This window comes from Theobroma umbraticum, unplaced genomic scaffold (genome assembly GCF_002168275.2).
Source record: "Theobroma umbraticum cultivar Fairchild unplaced genomic scaffold, ASM216827v3 scaffold_51.0, whole genome shotgun sequence".
NCBI classification, from domain to species: Eukaryota; Viridiplantae; Streptophyta; class Magnoliopsida; order Malvales; family Malvaceae; genus Theobroma; species Theobroma umbraticum.
In genome coordinates this window covers 4382927-4403495 of record NW_018397260.1, presented here as the reverse complement: position 1 = coordinate 4403495, position 20569 = coordinate 4382927, and the positions used below count along the sequence as shown (strand labels likewise).

The following is a 20569-nucleotide window of genomic DNA, read 5'->3' as shown; positions in this document are numbered from 1 at the left end:
TCTATAGATTTTCTCTTTTAAATTTCTACGAATCATCTACCATATTTTTTTTTTGTTTTATAAGTTATATCTTCTACTTGTCATAATTTTTTATTTTTTGTTATGTGAATTTTATTTTTAATAATTTTAATTTTTAAAAATTAAAAAATTATTGTATATGTAATTCTCAAATATAGGTTCTAGTGTTGCATTATTGGTTATTGTTTAAAATTTTAGTAATATATTATTTTTATTAATCCTAATTATATAAGAAAAAATTATTTTGAGTGTATGTTTTTAATGTGCTTTACGTTTTATATTTAGTTGAAAGAAAATTATCTTGAGTATAAAAAAAATATTAATTATATATATCATATTTAACTATTTATATTTTATATATTATAGTTTAATATTTAGTATTATAAACTTAAATATAATAAAATAAAAATATTAAATGTTGACTATATTAATTTTTTAATCCTTTATATTGAAAAAGGTAAAACTTTGAAATAAAATGGATGATAAGTTTCTTACAAATAATTTAATTGTTTATATTAAAAAGACTATTGTCATTATCGAATAAAATTTTTCTAGAACACTATTATAAGTTTTTTTTATTTAGATATTATAAAATTATTATATATTATAAATATTTTAATTATTAATGATTAAATTCAATATATTAATTTTAAAAATTTTTAATTTTTATTTTTTTTAACTTTTAACTTCTTCAATAAAAATTAACTAATTTCGTCTTCCCTTAGTATTTTTGTAACCGTTCCGTAACAGTTACATTTGTTTGTGGGGTTTTACACTGGGTTGCAGTTGAAGAAAGAGAATGGGAATGTCCCGGCAGCATCATTGCCTTTGATGTTGGAACTGAGAAATATCAGCAAATAGAGCTGGTCGGCAACAAGGAACGCAATGCATATAGCGCGGTTCTGAGGGCTTTACAAGAATGTCTTTGCATATTTACGACTTGTTTCAACGACAAAGTTAATATATGGACGATGAAGGATTATAGGGTGAAAGAGTCTTGGACGATACTGCATAGTTTCCAATGAAGTATACCGTCGGCGCCTCATGTATACCCTTTGAGGCCTTTGGCTTATTCGGCGCCTCATCGTTTTTATGGTACGACCTAAAAAAGAATTAGCTCGAGGAGGTCGACCTTCCTCAGTTGAACAATGTTAAAACCTTTCTTGTGGAGATTTGTGTGGAAAGCTTCGTTCAACTTGGTGAATCAATTAAACCATAAACAAAATTAAAGATTGGAGAAGAAGAAGACAGAATTTTGGTGGAAGATTTTTTGTTCTTTTATCTATATGTTATCGTACGTATTTGGCAATGTACCAAGGAAAGATTTTGGTAATAAAACTTTATTTTAATGGTAAGAAGAAGTTTTTAAAAATTTTTAATTCAAGTTCAAGTTCTACCGAAAAAATAAAATGAATAACTGAGAAAATAAATTTAAATATAATCTATGCACATAATAACCATGTATTGTTGAAACAAATTGCTAATCAATCATTAGAAATTTGTTTACTTGTGAGAATTCTCCACAAATACCATACAAAAAAAATGATTTTCTATGAAGATAATAATCTTCTTTTAACTTTTTCCCCCTAATGAAAAGAATATAAGAAGAACATCTTTTTTTTTTATTTAAATGTTAATCTATGACTTTTCAAGAAAAATATTAATTTATGGTTTTATATTAAACTTACATATGTTAAATACATTCAAACTCTTAAAACTTATGTGATATGCCTTCCAAAGTATTTCCAAAGAGTCAACATTATGACTGTTTTTGGTTTTAGTGATTTTTAAAATTGTGATTACTAAAAATGTAATTATAAGAAAGATGATTTTCAGAAAAATAATATTACAAGATTTGATATATATAGAAAAATATTTATTAAAACTTTAGAAAAATCATTATATTTTGTTTGAAAACACTTTAAACAGGAATATAATGTTAATTTTATAAAATGATCCTTATATTTGAAGGCAAGCGAAAATATTGTATTTAAAATAAACATTATCTTTCATAAAAATTTAATATCAGTCAAATTTAAATTAAAAAGAAAAGGAATATCAATCAAAATTGTAAACCTCTTTATAGTAACATATTTAGTTTAAGACTCTAAGATGAAAACATCCAAATTAGAGTCACACATTCATATTATTCTTAATTTTACATTAGTTAATCAAATTACCAAACTTTTTGTCCAATACTCAAAATACAAATTTGTAATTGAGGGCTCGTATACTTCCATCAAATGGCATCCTATAATTACTCATTTCTTGACCATAATAATAAACTCAAACTTAAGTCACAAAAAATAAAATAAAATTTATTAAAATTGAATTCCCCTTATTAAACTTTTATCATTAATTACTAATTTTGAGCAATTATGATGAATCACGATTAAATTTCTAAATTTAGCAAAAAAGCAAAAAAAAAAAGTGAAGTATTTGTGATTAAAGAAATAAGACAAGCAGCGCGTGGGCGGGGACTCGGACGTTGCACTTCCATTCCTACTAGGATTCCTCGGCTCGAACATGATTGGACGATCACTCTATCTCTTGCGTCAAACCGACGACCCTCCCCTCCATTACCCAGGCACCAAAACTCCACTGCCAGTTCATGGCGCGTACTGTCCACTGTTTGACGCCTTGCCAACAAACCCAACAACTATATGACTAATAATGTAAAAAGGTGAAAACCCAGAGAAAAGAAAGAGAATAGAGACGAAGGGGAAGGAACGATAACCAACGCCAAAAGCATGTTTTTCGGTGGTCGTGCGGTGTCGTTGTTGCCACTAATCTTGGTACTATGTTTAACGAGTAACAGTAATATTTTGCCAGTTGCGGAAGCTCTATGGTTAACGATTCCAAGTTCAGGAACCAAGTGTGTTTCGGAGGAGATCCAAAGCAACGTTGTCGTTTTAGCTGACTACTATGTCGTCGATGAAAACAACCCTGATCACATCCCCACTGTCTCTGCCCGGGTATCTCTTTTCCTTACCCTTTTTTTTGACCATTTTTATTACGAACTACCAAAATCTCCATCTGGGTTCATCAGGGTTTTTCTTTTTTTTTTCTTTCTCAAATTTTTTTGTCGGTTTATTTGGTTTAAATGGTGATTTTGGTATATGCTTTTTGTTGGGATGTGAGCTTTTGATGGTTTTAAAGTTCAATTCTGCTTATCTATCTGTGTGAGATATTTGTTATTGAAGGTCTTGTTCTGTTTGTTTTAGCTTTGGAGAAAATATTGATTCTGCTTCTTTTTTGTTTTTAATGTTCGGCTTTTCTGTTATAGGTATTTTTGACTTGGTCTATTATGAATTTGATTCTGCCACTGTTGTCTAGAATCTAGATTACATCGTTTGGTAAGTGTCAAGGATGTCTAGAACTTGTATCTTACCCCAGGGCAAGCCATAGCCAAGAGAAAATCATGATCTCCCTTTTTCCTATGAATGGGAGATTTTTTGGCCAACTAAGAATAGGAATCTACTCTCTGATGCTCAAGGACGGGTTAAGGTATTTTTGTATATATGGTTGAAATCAAAGAGATGATGACAAAATAAGTTTGGCAGTTAGAATTTTGTTTAAGAGGCATTGTAGTGGTGGAGAAGTCCTGTATGAAATGAAATAATGGAGTAGTTGAGCTTCTTATTGTTCAGTCAAAGCCAATTTATGGCGGCTCAAGTATTTGGGAGGCTCGAGAGATGTGAACCTTTCTTGGATTGTGAGATATTACACTTTTAAAGTTCATTACCACCTCTCTTTCTCCCCTCACCCCCTTCGATTTCATATAGTTTTTTAATATGCAGGAGAGATTTAACCTTCATTATTTTTTGGGGCCCTTGCAGCTTTCTGTGGAAAAATCTTGAGGGGCAAAGGAAAACTCTTTTGTTTGGTAAAGTTATAGGCTTATAGGAATGGAAAAAATGAAATAGAATTGATTGGTATAACATTGAGGTTACTGTTGCATTTGATACTTCTTTGTGTTACCGAACTACTTTCTTGTTTGAAAATAGTCCCTCCTTTTTTTAAAAATAGTTGTCTTAAGTAGTGTAGTTGTTTGATTAGTCTGCTTGACAGTTAATTATCTGACCCTAACATTTAATAGCTTCATATTTGCTAGTCTACCTTTACTTTTGGGAAGCCAAATCTCAAGTTTAATACTAGTGTGATAAAATCAGTTGTCTTAAGCAGTGTAGTTGTTTGATAAGTCTGCTTGACAGTTAATTATCTGACCCTAATATTTAATAGCTTCATATTTGCTAGTCTACCTTTACTTTTGAGAAACCAAATCTCAAGTTTAATACTAGTGTGATAAAATCAGAAGAGTGCTAGATGTTTGGTCTGGCTCTGTTTGAAGTTGTTAGAATTCAATATGTGAAAAGAATGGATGGCAAAGGGTGAAAGGGATGACCAAACCTTGAGAGCATTCCTCAACTGGGTAGGGGAAAGAATGAAGGTGCCCTTATCTGGTATTTCGTATAAGCTGTGTTTTTGAAATAAGGATGTGGAAGAACATCTATAGCAATAGAGAGTAGACTTTGTTCCTGGTCCAAAGAAGCCTTGGATTACATAGGTAGAGAACATGAAATGGCTCTTCTAATAAACCTTTTTCTCAATGGTTTTGGGAAAACTAAGAAGACGATTATCCTTGTGCCTTGCCTTGAGATCACAGATTTTATATGTTTGGCATTTGTTACGAAAAGTCACTCCCATCTGTCAATAGTTTGAACAAATTTTGTTCTTTCAACTATAACGGTGATGCATGTATAGATATATGTAATTTATACTCAGCTTACAGGCTCATATCTCATCCTTTAGGTAACATCTCCTTTTGGAAACAATCTTCACCACAATGAAAATGCAACTCATGGTCAGTTTGCGTTTACAACTAGTGAGACAGGCAACTATCTGGCTTGTTTCTGGAAGGATGGCAGTCATCAACAGGATGCTGAACTAACTCTGGGCCTTGACTGGAAAATTGGAATTGCTGCCAAGGATTGGGAATCAGTTGCAAAGAAGGAGAAGATAGAGGTAATATCCTTGATGCACCCTCTCTATTGAAGTTCCGATTGAGACTTGGTTTCTATTCCCATATGCTTTATTATATTGCTTTTTATAGGGTGTTGAACTTGTCCTAAGGAGACTGCACGGAGCAGTGGAAGCCATCCGTGGTAACCTAATCTATCTCAAGGACAGGTACTCTTCTCTTCTTATGATGATATCGGACAGAGGTTTTCCACCATGAAATTCTTGGGTTTTGATGTCCATATCCCTTGAATTCTTCTGATCTTTCAGTTCTCATTCTTAATATTCTTGAACTTGCTGCTTTTATTGGAAGAAGATTAAAAATAAAATGTCAAAAGAAGCAGGATTTTGGTTTACCACCAGAACAACTAACACAGTAGGACTAAAGATCTTGAAGTATTCAATGATGAGAGTAAAGAAATCATTTTGGCTGCAGTGCCAGAAGCAAAAAACAAGTAGACGTTTTTTGACTTGGCTGCTAAGGTGATTCATTTGGGAAAAATAAATGAGGTGTTTGCTTCCCTTGGGCTTTGTTCTTTCTTATTCTTATGCAGGGTCCTAAGTCGCATAATTTCTCAAAATAGCTCTTTTGAGAATATTTTTTGACTTTCGATTATATTCTGTGGAGGGGAATTTTAGATGATACTCTTTAAAATACATGATTCAAAAGTGCGGTTTGGTTGTAACTAGGACTTACAATAACATTTGTCTTTATTTCCTGGATATCTACAGAGAAGCAGAGATGAGGGAAGTCAGTGAAAGAACAAATGCAAGAGTGGCATGGTTCAGTATCATGTCTCTTGGTGTCTGCATCGTGGTTTCAATTGTCCAGCTATGGCACTTGAAGCGTTATTTTCTAAAGAAGAAGCTCATCTAGATTATAAAACTTAAATACACTACATCCTTGTCAAAGTCTTAAGAACAGAAACACAAAAAAAAAGGGATAGATTACACTACATTCTTGTTGTTGTACCATAGAGGGCTTCTTTCATTTCCTTCTGATTTGAGAGTGAAGATGGAGGTGGTGTGGAGGAAGATCTCCATAGATGGACAAATTTTGAATGCAATATTGAGAGAAAGAAAAAGAAAAAAACGAACATAGGAAGAGAAAGTGAATGTCATGATTGTGGGGAGGCTGGGAGCATGACCCTGCATCCATGTTTAAGGCAATGATTGCCGTCATTGCTGTAGCTCCAACTCTGTTTCGGATACTGGTGTATCGACTACTGCAAGCTCTTGCTGAATGCCTCCTCTGAGATCTTCTTTGCACCTGGAAAATAGAAATAAAAACTAGTCAAAAAAAGCACAAACCCATTCCAACCATGATAATTATGTTTCGTCCATCCCTTTTTACTTCAGCCCGATTCAGTTGTGTAAAATTTAAGCAAATATATCGGTTTTAAAAATATTTTTCGTAATTATAATTTGAAACATAATGAAGAGATAAACTGACATTAATCATATAAATGATAGACTAACAAACAATGGTTTGCTTTATTTATGATGTTTTCCATGTTGTATCCTCAAATCTCAACCGTCAAAATTTGAAGCTTTATTGACACGTAATGCACTTGATCTTAGTCATACGAAAAAGCTATATTTAAATTTTGAGCAAAATACTTAAAAATTTGTTTGAGCTATTTAAAAATATTTTTATTCTTTTATTTGTTTAATTAAATTTTTATATATATTTATTTTGAGTTAAATGAATATTTATGACTAATAGTTAATTTATTCTTAACTTTGTTAATTCAAATGTAATTAGTATTCTATGATACTCGACACTTTTGTGATATGAATAATGATAAGATCACGTAATGTTTTTAATAAGGTGATGTGATATTTTTATCTTTAATGTAAAAGTCACTAAATGATAAATTAACTTTAAAAATTCATTTGATAATTTTTTCTTTGTAAAATATTTTATAAAAAAAATTAATATTTTTTGTTATTTGGATAAATTGTTGAAAACATTTTCTGTTGTTTGAATCATTTTATGAAAAATATTTTTTATCACAATGGAGTTATTAGGTGTTAAAATAATAAATATAAGCTGATTACAAAATAATATTAATATTTGAGTTTTATTTATTTGAGATCAAAATTAAGAATGAAAATGAAAATGAACAAAATCAATAATTATATTTTTAAAACATTTAACCATATATCTATAATGAAAATAAACTTCAATTTTTAAAATTTTCTATCATATTACTTTTTTATCATAACTATAAAAATATAAATATTTATCAATTATGTAAAACATTCAAAACCTATACTTATAAAAATATATTCATTAAATGATGATCATTAAAATATTTTTTATTATAATTATTAGTAATATTTATTTTATTTTAAAAAATATTTTTTTAATTTTAATAATATTGTATAATTTAAATATTAATATTTTGTGTTATTCTCTACAAAATGTGACAGACATAAAATATTTTTCATAATTAAAGTCTTAAAATATTTTACATTTAAAATTAATTTTTTATCTTTGAAATAAATATAAATTTTAAAAATATTTTTTAAAAAATATTTTACTACAAAATAAATATAAATTAATCATAAAAATTTATTTTATCTCACGCAGACAGAATAACTTCTTTAAAAATTATACTTTAAAAAGAAGAGAAAAGAAAATTTGTATGATAGAAAACCTTTGGGCCCAGAAGCAAAAACAAAACCTATAAAATGCTGGTGACTTACTGACTGACTCGTGAGCTTTGCCAAAATGCTATCCAAAGGAGTGGGAACGATGGCAACAACGGCGGCAAGATCTTTATCCATACCTCACAATCCCAGGCATAAACTCAAACGGGTTTTCACTCCTTTGTCATTTTGTTCCTCGGCAACCAGAGCAAGAAAGCTGGTTCTCTACTCAAAGCCTGGGTGTTGTTTGTGCGATGGCCTCAAAGAAAAACTCCAGGCCGCCTTTTCACTTTCCGGCCCAGACTCGCTCCACGACGTCACTTTACAGGTAACTCCCCACATCACACTCTCAACCTATACTTCTGTAAAGATTGAAACTTCAAAAATTTTGTTTGTTTGGTTTTTTTTTTTGGTAGGTGAGGGATATTACCGGCAATCCTGAATGGGAGAAGGCATACCAGTATGAGATACCTGTTTTAGCCAAAGTACTCTCTGATGGCACCGAGGTTAGATTTTTTTCTATTTGCTTTTTTCTTGGTTTTGTCAGTTTTTGTGTTTTTTAAAGCTAATATTAGTGCCTGTAAACTTGTATTATTGATAGTGTTAGTCTTAGATAAAGAATTCATCAAGGATTGTTTCATTCTAGAACATTGCAAAGTTAACTTTTTTGTTATGAATTGTGTTAAAGCAAGCTCACTTGGGATAGGGGTCACTGAAGTCTAAAGATGAAGAAAGAAAATATTGGGATTAGAGACATGGTCAACTTATGAGTACTTGGAGAAGCAAGCTGCCGTGACAATAGGAAGATGCAGTCTTGGTCTCTTTTTAAAAAGGTTGTTAAACAACTGGGGAATACTTTACGAGTGATGCCTTAGTAGAAGCTAGATGCATATCCCAACAATAGTCGATTTTGAAGTTACTCCCATTCTAAGCATAGGTTCCTAAAAGGAAATGCATTATTAGAGTTCTGATTTAATGTAGACTGCATCACTAGTCTAGCTGAGGAAGCTTTGCATCAATGAATGTTGTGGAGAAGGCTGTCAAATCTTTAACCAATAGAAACACAAGTTTTTAAAATTTTATTCTCGTCTTCCGTTCTTGGTGGAGGACTTTTCCCAGTATTATTGTTTTCATGGTAGCTTGATATTGTTTTTGACCTTGCAATAGCATTGTAACTCTGAAGTGGGTGATTTTGCTCTTCAGAAATGTGCTCTACAGTTGCATTAATATGGCGGAGTAGTCATTATGTTCCATTCCTTATAATTGTTCTACAAAGTCATAGTTTTTTTATTTTAGGAGTAGCAGCTTAATTGACAATTTTCCACATTTTACATGAGATTTAAATGCATTGTACACTTAAGATCTATGCTGGGGAATGTGCTACCCATAATGGTACTAACTACTAAGATATAGATAGGTTTTTGTATAATAAGCTATTTCACTTTGTAAATAATAAACATTTCTGGTAATAAAGGAATATGCTAATTCTGTATTTCTAGACATGCAATTTATTGTCAAACTTAATGCATTATTAATTGTAGGGCTTCACCATTATCTTAGCACCACAAAGTTACATTAAGTCATACATGATGTACCAGACAGAATCTCCTCTGTTGGTAAGAATTCCTATTGAGCAACTTTTGTTGCACCACAAGAATTACAAGGTTCTAAAACTGTTACACGGGTTGTCTATATGTCATCTTGAATGTGGATTCAACAGCTAACTCTTCTTGCAGTAGATAATTAGCCAATTAAGCCTGATGAGGCAATTGTGTGTAAAAATAACTCGCTCACAAAGTTTCTCATTCTTGCTTGGGCATCTCCTTGCAACACTGGCTCAAGTCTTCATTGACCTATACACCATCGCAATTTAAGGTAGATTCAGGTAAAAGCAGCCAAAGGAAATATTTTAGCATTGCTAGCAGTTAGTAGAATCCTTTATTATCACAAGATCACCATAGTCATGTATAAAACTCTGCTCTAACCATATTGGTCTATGTCTGTGTATATTTATTAGTGTTATCCTTTATTACATGAAAATGAAGTGGTTGGAGCTCAATATACGTGGGCCTTTTTTGCTACCTTGCTGGCTTAGTTTCCTATCATGGTTTGTGTTGTAACATATCACTCCAGAGAAACCTTTAGCAAAGGAGGTCATCTCATCTTGTGGATCCGATTAACTTAATAAAAGTTTGATGTCTCTTATTCTGAGACCTTTTCCCTAACTGCAACATGTGAAACTGTCAAGCAAAATTTGCAAAAGAAACTATTAGGGCAAGTGGCTAAAGCAATATTATAAAGACTGGTTCTCTTGAAATGGGTTATTCTTTAGATCCCTCCGTTACCTAAATTCAGCTACAACGCTTAGTTTCTTCAAGAGATGTCTTTTGGTATAGCATGCATCTAGAATCTACTTCCTTGTGAGTGATTACATGTTTAAATTAAAAGTTGGTAGCTTAATCAAAATGATTCTTTCTTATGATCTTGATTATGTTCAACATTACCGAAATCTTTTTGAGAAGCTTGCTGTTGATTATACAATAGAAAGAAGTCGTAAGTGTCTATACATAAAATGCATTTTTAACATAAAAAGGTGTATATGGTAGAATCATAACCATTGAATAAGGCCCTAATTAATTTACATATCTTTACCACTTAAACTATGGAAACAGTGAAAGAGGATATGTATTTTATATCCAGAAGGGCTATAATTGGATATATTTATGGAATTTCTTGATTGGATAACCTTCTAAATTTCAATCATAGCAATAATAATACGTAAAGCATAGAACATAAATTGTTATGCAGATATGATTGTCTAATTGTGCATTTTATTTGGATATATCATCTGTATGGAATTAGCCAGAAATATTTGTGTCTCAATTTTTATTGTATAAAGCACTTGTGCTGTCCCATTAGCAGTATATAAGTATAACAAAATAAAGTTAAAGGGATGAAAGATATATTTAGATAACCATATATACAATTTTCTCAAATATGATCTTTTTCTTTTCTTACTTAATTCAGTCACTTGCTATATATTCCAGTAAATAAAGTTAGATCAGTTATTGAACCTAATTGGAGTGCAGTTGCTAAATTGATTATTGGGTATGACTTTGGTGGCAAAGGTGGAACTAATTTAGACTATTATTGAGTGATATTGCTTCTTTGGGCAAAACCAAGGTATTCTTTATATTCTGTAAAATGGATTTTATTCTATGATTGAGTGATATTTCTTCGTGGATCACATAGTTTAAGCTCTCAGAATATTGTACTTTGGGCTTTTCTGTTGGATATTAGTAAAAGGCCTAGTAGAGTTTGGAATTTTCTGTTGAGCCATGTCATTTCAAGGTAAGTAGATCATTTATGAACAAAGGATGAGCGCCGATTGGGCTAGTTCGTCCATTCTCAGGTTGTCATTAAAGGTTGAAAGGAGCAATCACTTGTTCTTCAAAGATTGTTTTTTAGAGGTGATATTGTGTAATTGTTAGGGTTGGATCTGTAGAACAAGTAATAAGGTTTAGGCAGACTTACTTTTGTTCATCTTTGGTAGAAAGATTTAGAGTAACCACTATCATTAGTACAAAGAGTCTACATAAAACATATTATTATAACTTGAGTATTTTCTTAAAAGTCTATTTTATTTCAAAAAATTGCAAAGAACTTCTCTGTAGTCTTACATTTCATCTTTGAAGTCAATTCCTATTTTTTAACATATTTAGGACCTTCGTCTTATATATTTGGGATTTTCTTTTAGAAATTTTTTTTGGTTGCATGTTTGGAGGAATATATAAAGGCTTACACAGGGAAAACTAGCTGGTAATCCCCAAATACTGTCTTAGAATTATTTAAGGAACATGATTTCTGCATTCGTCACAGGTAAAATACTTTATCAGATGGTATTAAGATAGACTGTCTGGGTACTCCAGCCAGGGAATTTTTATTATTAATGTAGAATTTGGATGAGGTTGTCAATATTGATAAATTTTTAACGCTCATTGTTCTTTCCCTCTTTTATTTGGTCGATTTCTTCCACTACTACTGTTTTCATGGTGAGCAAGACCCCTGGTTTGCATTTTGGTGTTTTTTTCCCCCAAATCTAATCTATATAAATTTAATATAATAGTGGAATAACTCCCTTTCATACATGGATGGTATTTAGAGATGCAGATTCCCTATTGCATTAACAAGGCACCACATCTTTCAATCATGTTCATCCTGTGCATATGTGTGGTACAGATTCATAGAGATGCAGATTCTCTTTTGCATCACAACATTTTAATACTTATCATCTTTTTCATCAGACATCCTGATCTTTTCATGAATGTAGTTCTGTCAAAAGTTTCTGATTATGTTGTTGCTTTTGAGTAGCTAGTGGAATCTTGTTGACCATCAAATCATAATGCTACTTTTTTTAAAAAAAATTAATTAGGATATAAATGTAGTGGCCGATAATGCCAGAAGTGGCTTGAGGCTCTTTTTAAACCAAGGTTTTAAATATTAGTATAACATGTTAAGAAGATATCTTTTTTGACAAAATTAGGTTATAATAAGGATATTTAAACTTGATCATCTTTCTCTTCCCATGGAGCTACGTTTGCACTGGTCTATACAAATTTGGGAGTAAAATGTGCATTTTATATGGATCAGTGCTGAAGAAGACATCTCACACAAATATCAACCTGTCTTTCAGGAAATACTGCCTAGATTATCTCCTCGACTTGGGGTGGAGCTCGTCCAAAAGAAGATATCCGCTGCTTTTAGACAGTAAGAGGTCTCTGTGTAATTTTTTGTTATATGATGGATACTGACGCATATGTTCAACTATGAAGGAAAATGATTTTGATATATATTATGTCATTTTACTAAGTTTGACTAGGTCCAGCAAAAATCTAGCCGTCATCTCTCTGATTTGCTCTGATAAACAGATATCCCTTTCCATTTCCTTTATATTATTAATTCCATGTAACAAAAGCAGGCCACTTTAGGGTCTGGAAAAAGATAAAAGCGAAAAATTGCTTCAATCATGGTTCTTTATTGTCATATTCATACCATTTTTACAACTTTTGACTAGTCTATTGTTTTAAAGGCCCCAAGCAATCCGTGCACTTGGGCTGCTTTGATTGCTATTAAACTCCTGCCTTTCTATGGTGCGGGATCAAGTTTGTCCTCATTTCATCTTTTTCATATGTGGATGTTAACAATATCTTGGTCTAGTGGGTACCAATAGGGGCATTTCGTTGCACCAAAAAGGAAAAGAAAATGATAAGGATGGTACAAGAGATGAAGAGTTCAAGCCACCTGCAGCTGTCGCTGGTCATTGAAGAGGATTACTACCATCGATATATGACTTTATGCAAAATGGTATAGAGCTATTGCACCGATTGATTGATTTGTGCTCTTTTCCTTATCTTATGCCTTTATTTGGTTTTCTCATGTGCTAGAAGAAAGTAGATAACAAGGAATTGAATATTACTTCAAAGTAGGTTACCATTGTTGCAAGTGACTGGATCGAGAACCTACCTGACTGATTCCAATTCCCACTATGCATCTTTTGCACCAATAGGAACTTCCATGTTGAGAGAGGTTCTATCTTTTACAGCAATGCTGTGTCCTTTTAGCAAGATTCTATGAAACTTGACCATATGTTTGATTGGGGCATAGAGCATTTTCACAGGTGGTGTAGTGTTCAATAAACTGGAGGGTCAAGATAAGTAGATTTGTCTCGATTCTTGACCTGTCATCTTGAATGATAAGTAACTACCAGTCGAGGGTTGATCATCTTTGCAAAGTTGAATGGTCTTCATCCTCGCATTCTCATCATATCTGGCAACGGAATATGATAAACTGTCAGGTTCAGTAACATGTCGTGCACGCACCCCTTTGGTATCTTCTCTTCCATTACCAAGGGAAAAGCAGCTCATTCTTCTCAACAGTCACGCATGATCTCTCACTTCAATCATTCTAAAGAAACCAATATAATATCAACCTCTCAAATAAAAGTTTTTCCACTTTGGATTGCCTTGTGCTTTCTACCAACAGGACAGAAGTCATCTCTGCTTTATCAGTGTCTATATTCTCTAAGTAATTTCACAAGCCCTGGTTCACCCAATCCAACTATAATGTTTTCTTAACTACTACATTGTGGTTTTAGCATAAAAATTGCAAATAACATTAATTTCAAAACTTTTGCACTATGCATTCTATGATTTGTATCTCAGCAAGGCACTTTATATGCCCTATTTTTTTAAGATTTCTTTTTAATTTTTTTAAATGATCCATATGTATTTAATTATAGGAAAGCATACAAGCATTTGAAAATTAAATGAAAACAATCATTTAGCTACAAATTCATACCATATCAGTTATCAGCATAGAACTAACCCGAGGAACAAGGCCAATCATTTTCCTAGGTGCCAATCCGTTCATCCCTTTAATCATGCAACCCAAACTTTATAGTCCAAGCAACTTTCTCATATACTTTTTCCTTTTGGTCTAAGACGTAAGTCTCACAAATATATTTGAGTCGGTATCTAGCCTTATCCGATTCAAATAGTTTGGGAGATCTGATTGACCATTTTTTTTCATGCCAATACAGGAATAGGCAATTTGTCATCTGTTTGAAACTGAGAGATAGTGATAATTTGCAATTTACTGATGTAGTGTTCCACTGAGAAAGCCCAAGTTCACCAATTGATCTTGCAATTGTGTTCTGATGGATGAGAGCCTGTAAAGGTTGGTACAATGGCTTTCGGCTTGTTCAACCATAGTTTTGAAATGACTTCTCCAATTGTTTGCCAGCCACAGGTTGCAGGAAGGATTACAGGATAGCTGAAATAGTGGATTCCAATTGGTTTATCAGAAGAATTCCCACTAATTATCTCAAAAAAAAAAAAATCATTTCAGGATCCTGGAAGCTGAAAGCCACCAAAATGATTTATAGGCTATCTCAACTTGTACATTGTCCTAAGACTCTCTACCCTCAAGCACAGGCTTTGACAAGGAAAAAGGCACCAGTATCATCATTTTCTGATGTCAATTACTGAAAGGAGACAATGTTTCAAGAAGTGATGGAATAAAACATTAGCGAAAGAAAGCAATCAAACAAGAAAATCTCATGCAAAAACAGGTTGTCTCTTACACGGCACGATGGAAAGGCTGATTGAGGCTTAAAGCAAAGAAAAGTAGTCTTACTGTCTTTTTTGACCCATTTTCCCGAGCGACATGTTACTTTTTCATGTTTGCAAGTTTGGTCTCCCAAACTCTATTTGTTGATCATGGACTTAAGCTGGTTTTTGCATAAGTTCCTTGCTCCCTTGGCATCTTAAAGCAAATTAAATTGAGCTGTGTGGCACAATAATTGGCTACCCTATTTCGAACCAGATCAGTTCAAATACCAGTCTGTTTTTGCCATGGCTACACGAGATTGTCATCAATGAATTCTTCATAACAAAACTGAACTTATATATATAGAACACGGCTTACTTATTTGGTACCTTAAGATATGAAAATGAGTTTGAGATTGATATGAAAACACTCTAAGTTTTATGTCTTATCAACAATCTGCAGAATGAACACAAGCTTGGTTATACTGTTGAACTTAAGACCATATTTTGCATTCAGCCTTGACATGACAAAAGAGCTCCATAAGGCAAGAATTGTACTTAGGATAAGTGTATGGGCCAATAGCAAAGGGTTGTCGAACCCTGCATCTAAATTTTTCTTTCTTTTATGACTCTTTTAGTCTTTAAAAAAAAATGGTGGAATATATCAACTTCATGGATTGACTCTGCCATCTTATTTGTACTTACAAAATCCTCTCCTTTGGTTTTGTTTCAATCCTGATAATGCGATCTGTAATAAATTAACCAATAGCATTTGACAGAGTTGGTTGCTAAACATATAAGTCCTAATCATTTTTCTTATAGGACCAATTTCTTCTCCCTCAGGGCCAACTAAGCCTCATAGTTTATTATTGAGATATTGATGTGATTCAGTGGTTTATGCAAAGTTGCAAATTATTGAGGCAAAGGATTTGCTTTCATGTCCACATCATGCATGCTGAATGAGAAGCAACAATAAATGGAATTATGCAAGGTAGCCATTGCTTCTTTTTCTTATTGGCTACAATTTACCATTGGAAAATTAAAGAAATAAATGAAATTAGTCTTGTTCTCAAACCAAAAAGAAGTGACACGTCCCAACGTCTGGGGTTCATCTTTTGCATAAACAATTTAATTTCTGAGTGCTATAGGCCAAAATTTGTTAAGACATTTGCAGATTTGTATTTTCCTTGTATCATTATCATGGCAGGTTTATAAATAGAAATCCACAGAAATGCACCAACCCTTTTCTTTTTCTCTCCTTTTGTTTGTGGAAAAACAAAAGAAGGAAAGAAGCTTTTTGAAATGATAATGATATCGAAGTCAGCTGCCGACCTGATAAAATTTGTGAAGCAAAAATTGTTGCTTTAAAGAGCTAAGTCCTGTTCATGGACTGGCTTTAGGTGAAAAGTGTCTAAGAGGATGAGAACCACCCTGAATTCCACTTTGGAAAACAAACCTAGAAGCACTTGGCTTCTTTGGCCTGATCTCATCATGCACTTTCATCAATTATATTCGCCCATGCATAGTCTATTTTAACTTTCAAAAGGAAGTAAGAATGGAAGAGAGAATTTGTTTCTATGATTGTTTCTGTTGTTTTGCTTAGTACATTGTAATCATGGAAGTTTTCCTGTTATGAGAGCTGGAGTGAGTGCTTAATATTTTAATCTGATATACAAACTCAATCTGATGTTTCTCTTCATATCTTAAATGCCAAATAAATATACTTGGCTCATATGGATGCCAGGTAATTATATCAGACAATCTCCAATCATATATATGTTACTGTAAAGGTTAAAATATTCTACAGTTTTTTGCTGATTGAACAGCATAGATCATACCAAAAATCCTTACCAAAGCTTACCTTAATTACCATTTGGAATCTTCTTATCAATTTGGCAAAACGTGGACTTTCTCTCATCATAATCGGAAAATGATAACTTGGATTCAAATCATATGATTTTCATTAGCAGACACTCAAATAGTTATTGCATATATATGGTGAATTCTTTTGTCCTGAATTGAACTTACTTAGCAGAAATTCAAAACTGGCTCAATTGTATTACAGCTATAGAATCTCAAAAAGCATGGTGTAGGCAGAGAAAACTATGTATTTTGCATATATCAGATGTTGAAAGACCATCAATATATCTTAATGCCAGCCACTTTTGAGTTAGTAATTTTTTTGGCAAACCTTTTGCCTCAACTAGCAGTTTTCATGTCCCACATGCAATGCTCTTGATATGCCTGTAGAGACTGATGGATATTTTCTGCAATCATCATGTAACACTAGACTAAGCCATATCCGGATATTGTGTCTTCCACTCCTGCAAAGATTGAAAGGATTATGCTATTTCCAAGGAAGATAAATAATTTTTTTTTTCTTTTTCTAGTTTGAACACTTTGAATAAACAGGTTGATGGCAAAAGCAACCATCAGTGTCTAAAGATAAGTGGCTCAGGGTCCCTAGAGAGTCTGAGATGATTAAGTCCTTTACATGGGTTATATATATGAGAGCAGTTTTATCTCTTCTTAGTCAACAAATCAGATAAAGCTCCTTTTTCTGAGTTAAAGCGCAAGATGAGTGACCAAATCTCCACCGGACCTTTAAGTGCAATGTTCAATAAGGCAAAGCCTTATTTCCTTATGGTATGCTTGCAATTTGGTTCAGCTGGGATGTACATAATCAGCATGGCTTCACTGATCCATGGCATGAACCGTTACGTGCTGATTGTGTATCGTAATGCCATTGCTGCACTTGTACTTGCACCTTTTGCACTGCTGCTTGAGAGGTCTGTCTTAATCCACAAGAGAAAAGTCTCACCTCTGCACACATTCATGTACAGTAGTCATGCATGCACCATAAGATAGTAGTTGTCAGTTACTTGTTGATGGAAATAGGATTAATCTCTATATGCTGTTTTTCTCTCTTTCTTGTTTCTTCACCCTTACTACAGGAGAAGAAGGCCGAAGATGACATTCCCAATCTTCTTACAAATAATGACCTTGGGATTTCTAGAGTAATGTTTCTCATTTACAAACTTACATACCTTTGTCTTACATGCATCTATACATACGTGCATATGTATTTAGCAAAAAAAAAAAAAAAATTGCACCTTATTTTTTTGGTCAAAGAAATTATACTGGTACTTGATCTAACATTAACTATGTTTTAACTTCAAGTAAATTCCAATCATAAAACAATTTTCCTGCTTGAGTCAAACCAAATCAATGACCAGGTTTACTTCTATGGCATGTCATCCTACAAAAGTTTTCTGAAGGAGATGGTTTTGATGCCTAAAACATTTTGTTGACAGGCCAATCCTTGATCAAGGCTTCGCTTACTTGGGAATGAAATTCACATCAGCATCATTTACATCTGCAATTATGAATGCTGTTCCCTCTGTCACTTTTGTTATTGCAATCATTCTGCGGTAAGATTATACTTATTACTTATTCCTCAAATACAATTGTTGCTAACCTTGGTGCTGGTTGGATGGTTGGTTGGGAAGATAATTTTCCATGGATGGAAATGTTAACACATTATTTAAGTGGTCCTATAACTGCAAAACGAAGTGCAGTTTAATAACTAATGTCATATGGTGCTTGCTTTACTGCACCTTTGGCTGATGATTTGATCATTCAAGATGAAGTCAACTTATAAAATTTGCCTTGGAGATTAATTATGTTCTTTCACACTGATGCTTTGCTTTATTATTATTTTCTTTTATATAAGTTATAGTAGTAAATTTTGAAGTCACCATCAAGCATTGCCAGAAGAAGACTATATATGAGCCTGCACCAGTAATCACCCGAACTTGTTGAAATTGTCTTTGTCAGAAAAAGTAGAAACCGACATCCTGAAATAATTTCAACAGTGTCCTCATTCTGGTTAATAAATCATAACAGCATTTTAATTTTCAGCTAAGCATACTCCAAATTTGTCTGTTCAGAGATTGCTAGTTTCTAAGGATTGAAATGGATTTAGACTAAGTGGCAGAAGTTTGATTCTAAGATCTGCTATAAACTTCTAATTATAATAGAAGTTCTTATGCATTCTTAAACCACTTGATTGAAGTTGTGAAGCAAAAGCATCCTTTAAATCTAAAATCTTCCTTGCCCTCCACAACAACCATTCTCAGCTGATTATTTGCTTAGATAAGTTTATATGACTTCAGAGACTTTGCAAAAGAGGAACATATTGAACGTTACCTCCTTCTTTTCTTTCTAACCGTCTGATCAGATTAGAGCATGTTAAGATCAAGGAAGTACGCAGTCAAGCGAAGATCATCGGGACCATTCTATCCCTTTCAGGAGCTTTACTTATGACACTTTACAAAGGCCCAATAATCGATCTAATATGGTCGAGAAAAACAAGCCACCATGTAAGCAGCGGCGACTCGTCTGATAGCCACTGGATAGCTGGGACACTATTAATCCTTGTAGGTTGTGTTGCCTGGTCCTGTTTCTATGTTCTGCAAGTAAGTGCTGCATTTCATGCCATCCACTAATGCTTGGAACTGTAGTATTCTACAGTAAAAAGTCTCATGCTTGGAAACAAACGATCAAAATACAGCTAACCTTCGGGTAATTAATGAACTTATCTTTCTGCAATGGTCCAGTCAATTACCATAAAGAAATACCCAGCAGAAATCTCTCTCTCCTCCTTGATATGCTTGGCGGGTGCTATCCAAAGTTTGGCAATTGCCCTAGTTGTAGAGCATCGCCTTAGTGGATGGGCAGTAGGCTGGGACTCTAGGCTTTTTGCTCCACTGTACACTGTAAGTACCAAATATTCCCTTAGTAATATGTACTAAATCAAGTAAATAATCATCAAAAGGAAAAAGCAGATTAGGCGGCCTTGTCAGGTCTATAATTCGGTGCTATCAGGCTCAAGTACGGAGTGTCGAACAAATGTTATTCTGCATTGTTTGATATGTGCATAACTAAAAGTACCTTTAGCTTCAAGTATTTCATTGGTTTGGACACAGTCTTAATCAAAATCCAGCTAATCAAGTTACCAGCCTAGCTAACTTGCAAAACTTTCTAGAATATAAGTATTTCTTAATTTGTTATACATGCTAATTACTGCCAACCTGATTTTAATGAAGGGAATAGTTAGCTCTGGAATTGCATACTATGTGCAAGGCCTGGTCATGAAAACAAGAGGGCCAGTATTTGTCAGTGCCTTCAACCCTCTATGCATGATCATTGTTGCTGCTCTCGGATCTGCGATCCTTGGCGAGCAAATTCACCTTGGAAGGTATTCTGATCCATCTTTCCAGCACCATACTAAATCATATCATTTTTTTGTACAACTCCATAAAGAAAAAATAATGGAATTCATTAGTCCTCAACCAAAAGCAACTTCGGCAAGCACTTTTAGATGATGCGCTTAAAATGTGGTGACGGAGAGCTTCCTTGTTATCAACCTCGAAACAAATAGATTGGTAAAAGAAACAGGCCTTGTCCTTTAGCTTACCTAATTCCCAATTACTAATAAAGGTGCTTTAATTAATCATGCATTATATGAAGAAAGAAAATTTGGTGATTGAAAATTCAGCAATTAGCCATTTGAGCTTCTTTAATTCTTCTTGTCCTATAGACGAAACAACGAAGGAGTCCAAAGAAAAACAAACATCTGTAGGAGTTTTGTTCGTGCCCTTGCTTTGGATTTTTTCACTTTTTATGAATAATTTATTAAGGCAGCCATGGTAAAGCCGTCAATTAAGCACTGTGAATAACCTTTAAGCAAGTATCATAAAGAAGGAAAA

The 20569-nt window shown here is 33.3% G+C and overlaps 3 protein-coding genes across 9 annotated transcripts; all 3 read left to right on the top strand.

The window, feature by feature from the left end:
* Positions 1-2525: 2525 nt before the first annotated feature.
* On the top strand, positions 2526-6443 carry P24DELTA5 (emp24/gp25L/p24 family/GOLD family protein). The gene is made up of 4 exons (XM_021429402.2): positions 2526-2993; positions 4831-5043; positions 5132-5208; positions 5770-6443. Exons 1-4 carry the CDS (start codon positions 2769-2771, stop codon positions 5912-5914), a joined length of 660 nt encoding a protein of 219 aa, XP_021285077.1. The 5' UTR covers positions 2526-2768; the 3' UTR covers positions 5915-6443.
* A 1242-nt stretch (positions 6444-7685) lies between these two features.
* On the top strand, positions 7686-15162 carry LOC110417414 (Thioredoxin superfamily protein). 6 transcript variants are annotated; one of them, XR_002445318.2, is made up of 6 exons: positions 7686-8020; positions 8109-8198; positions 12386-12459; positions 12923-13056; positions 13137-14427; positions 14494-15162. XR_002445318.2 is itself a non-coding variant. In XM_021429765.2 (5 exons), exons 1-4 carry the CDS (start codon positions 7775-7777, stop codon positions 13014-13016), a joined length of 504 nt encoding a protein of 167 aa, XP_021285440.1. In that variant the 5' UTR covers positions 7686-7774; the 3' UTR covers positions 13017-13056; positions 13140-15162. The 6 variants fall into 6 exon arrangements, 5 of the variants coding, with proteins under 5 accessions (XP_021285440.1, XP_021285439.1, XP_089639727.1 ...); XM_021429765.2 differs by having other exon boundaries at positions 13140-15162; XM_021429764.2 differs by having other exon boundaries at positions 13137-15162.
* Positions 15163-17150: 1988 nt separating this feature from the next.
* Positions 17151-20569, top strand: UMAMIT20 (nodulin MtN21 /EamA-like transporter family protein). 2 transcript variants are annotated; one of them, XM_089783709.1, is made up of 6 exons: positions 17151-17635; positions 17753-17815; positions 18113-18229; positions 19039-19276; positions 19418-19576; positions 19907-20569. In XM_089783709.1, the coding sequence occupies exons 1-6, from the start codon at positions 17376-17378 to the stop codon at positions 20183-20185; spliced, it is 1116 nt and encodes a 371-aa protein (XP_089639835.1). In that variant the 5' UTR covers positions 17151-17375; the 3' UTR covers positions 20186-20569. The 2 variants fall into 2 exon arrangements, with proteins under 2 accessions (XP_089639835.1, XP_089639836.1); XM_089783710.1 differs by having other exon boundaries at positions 17158-17587.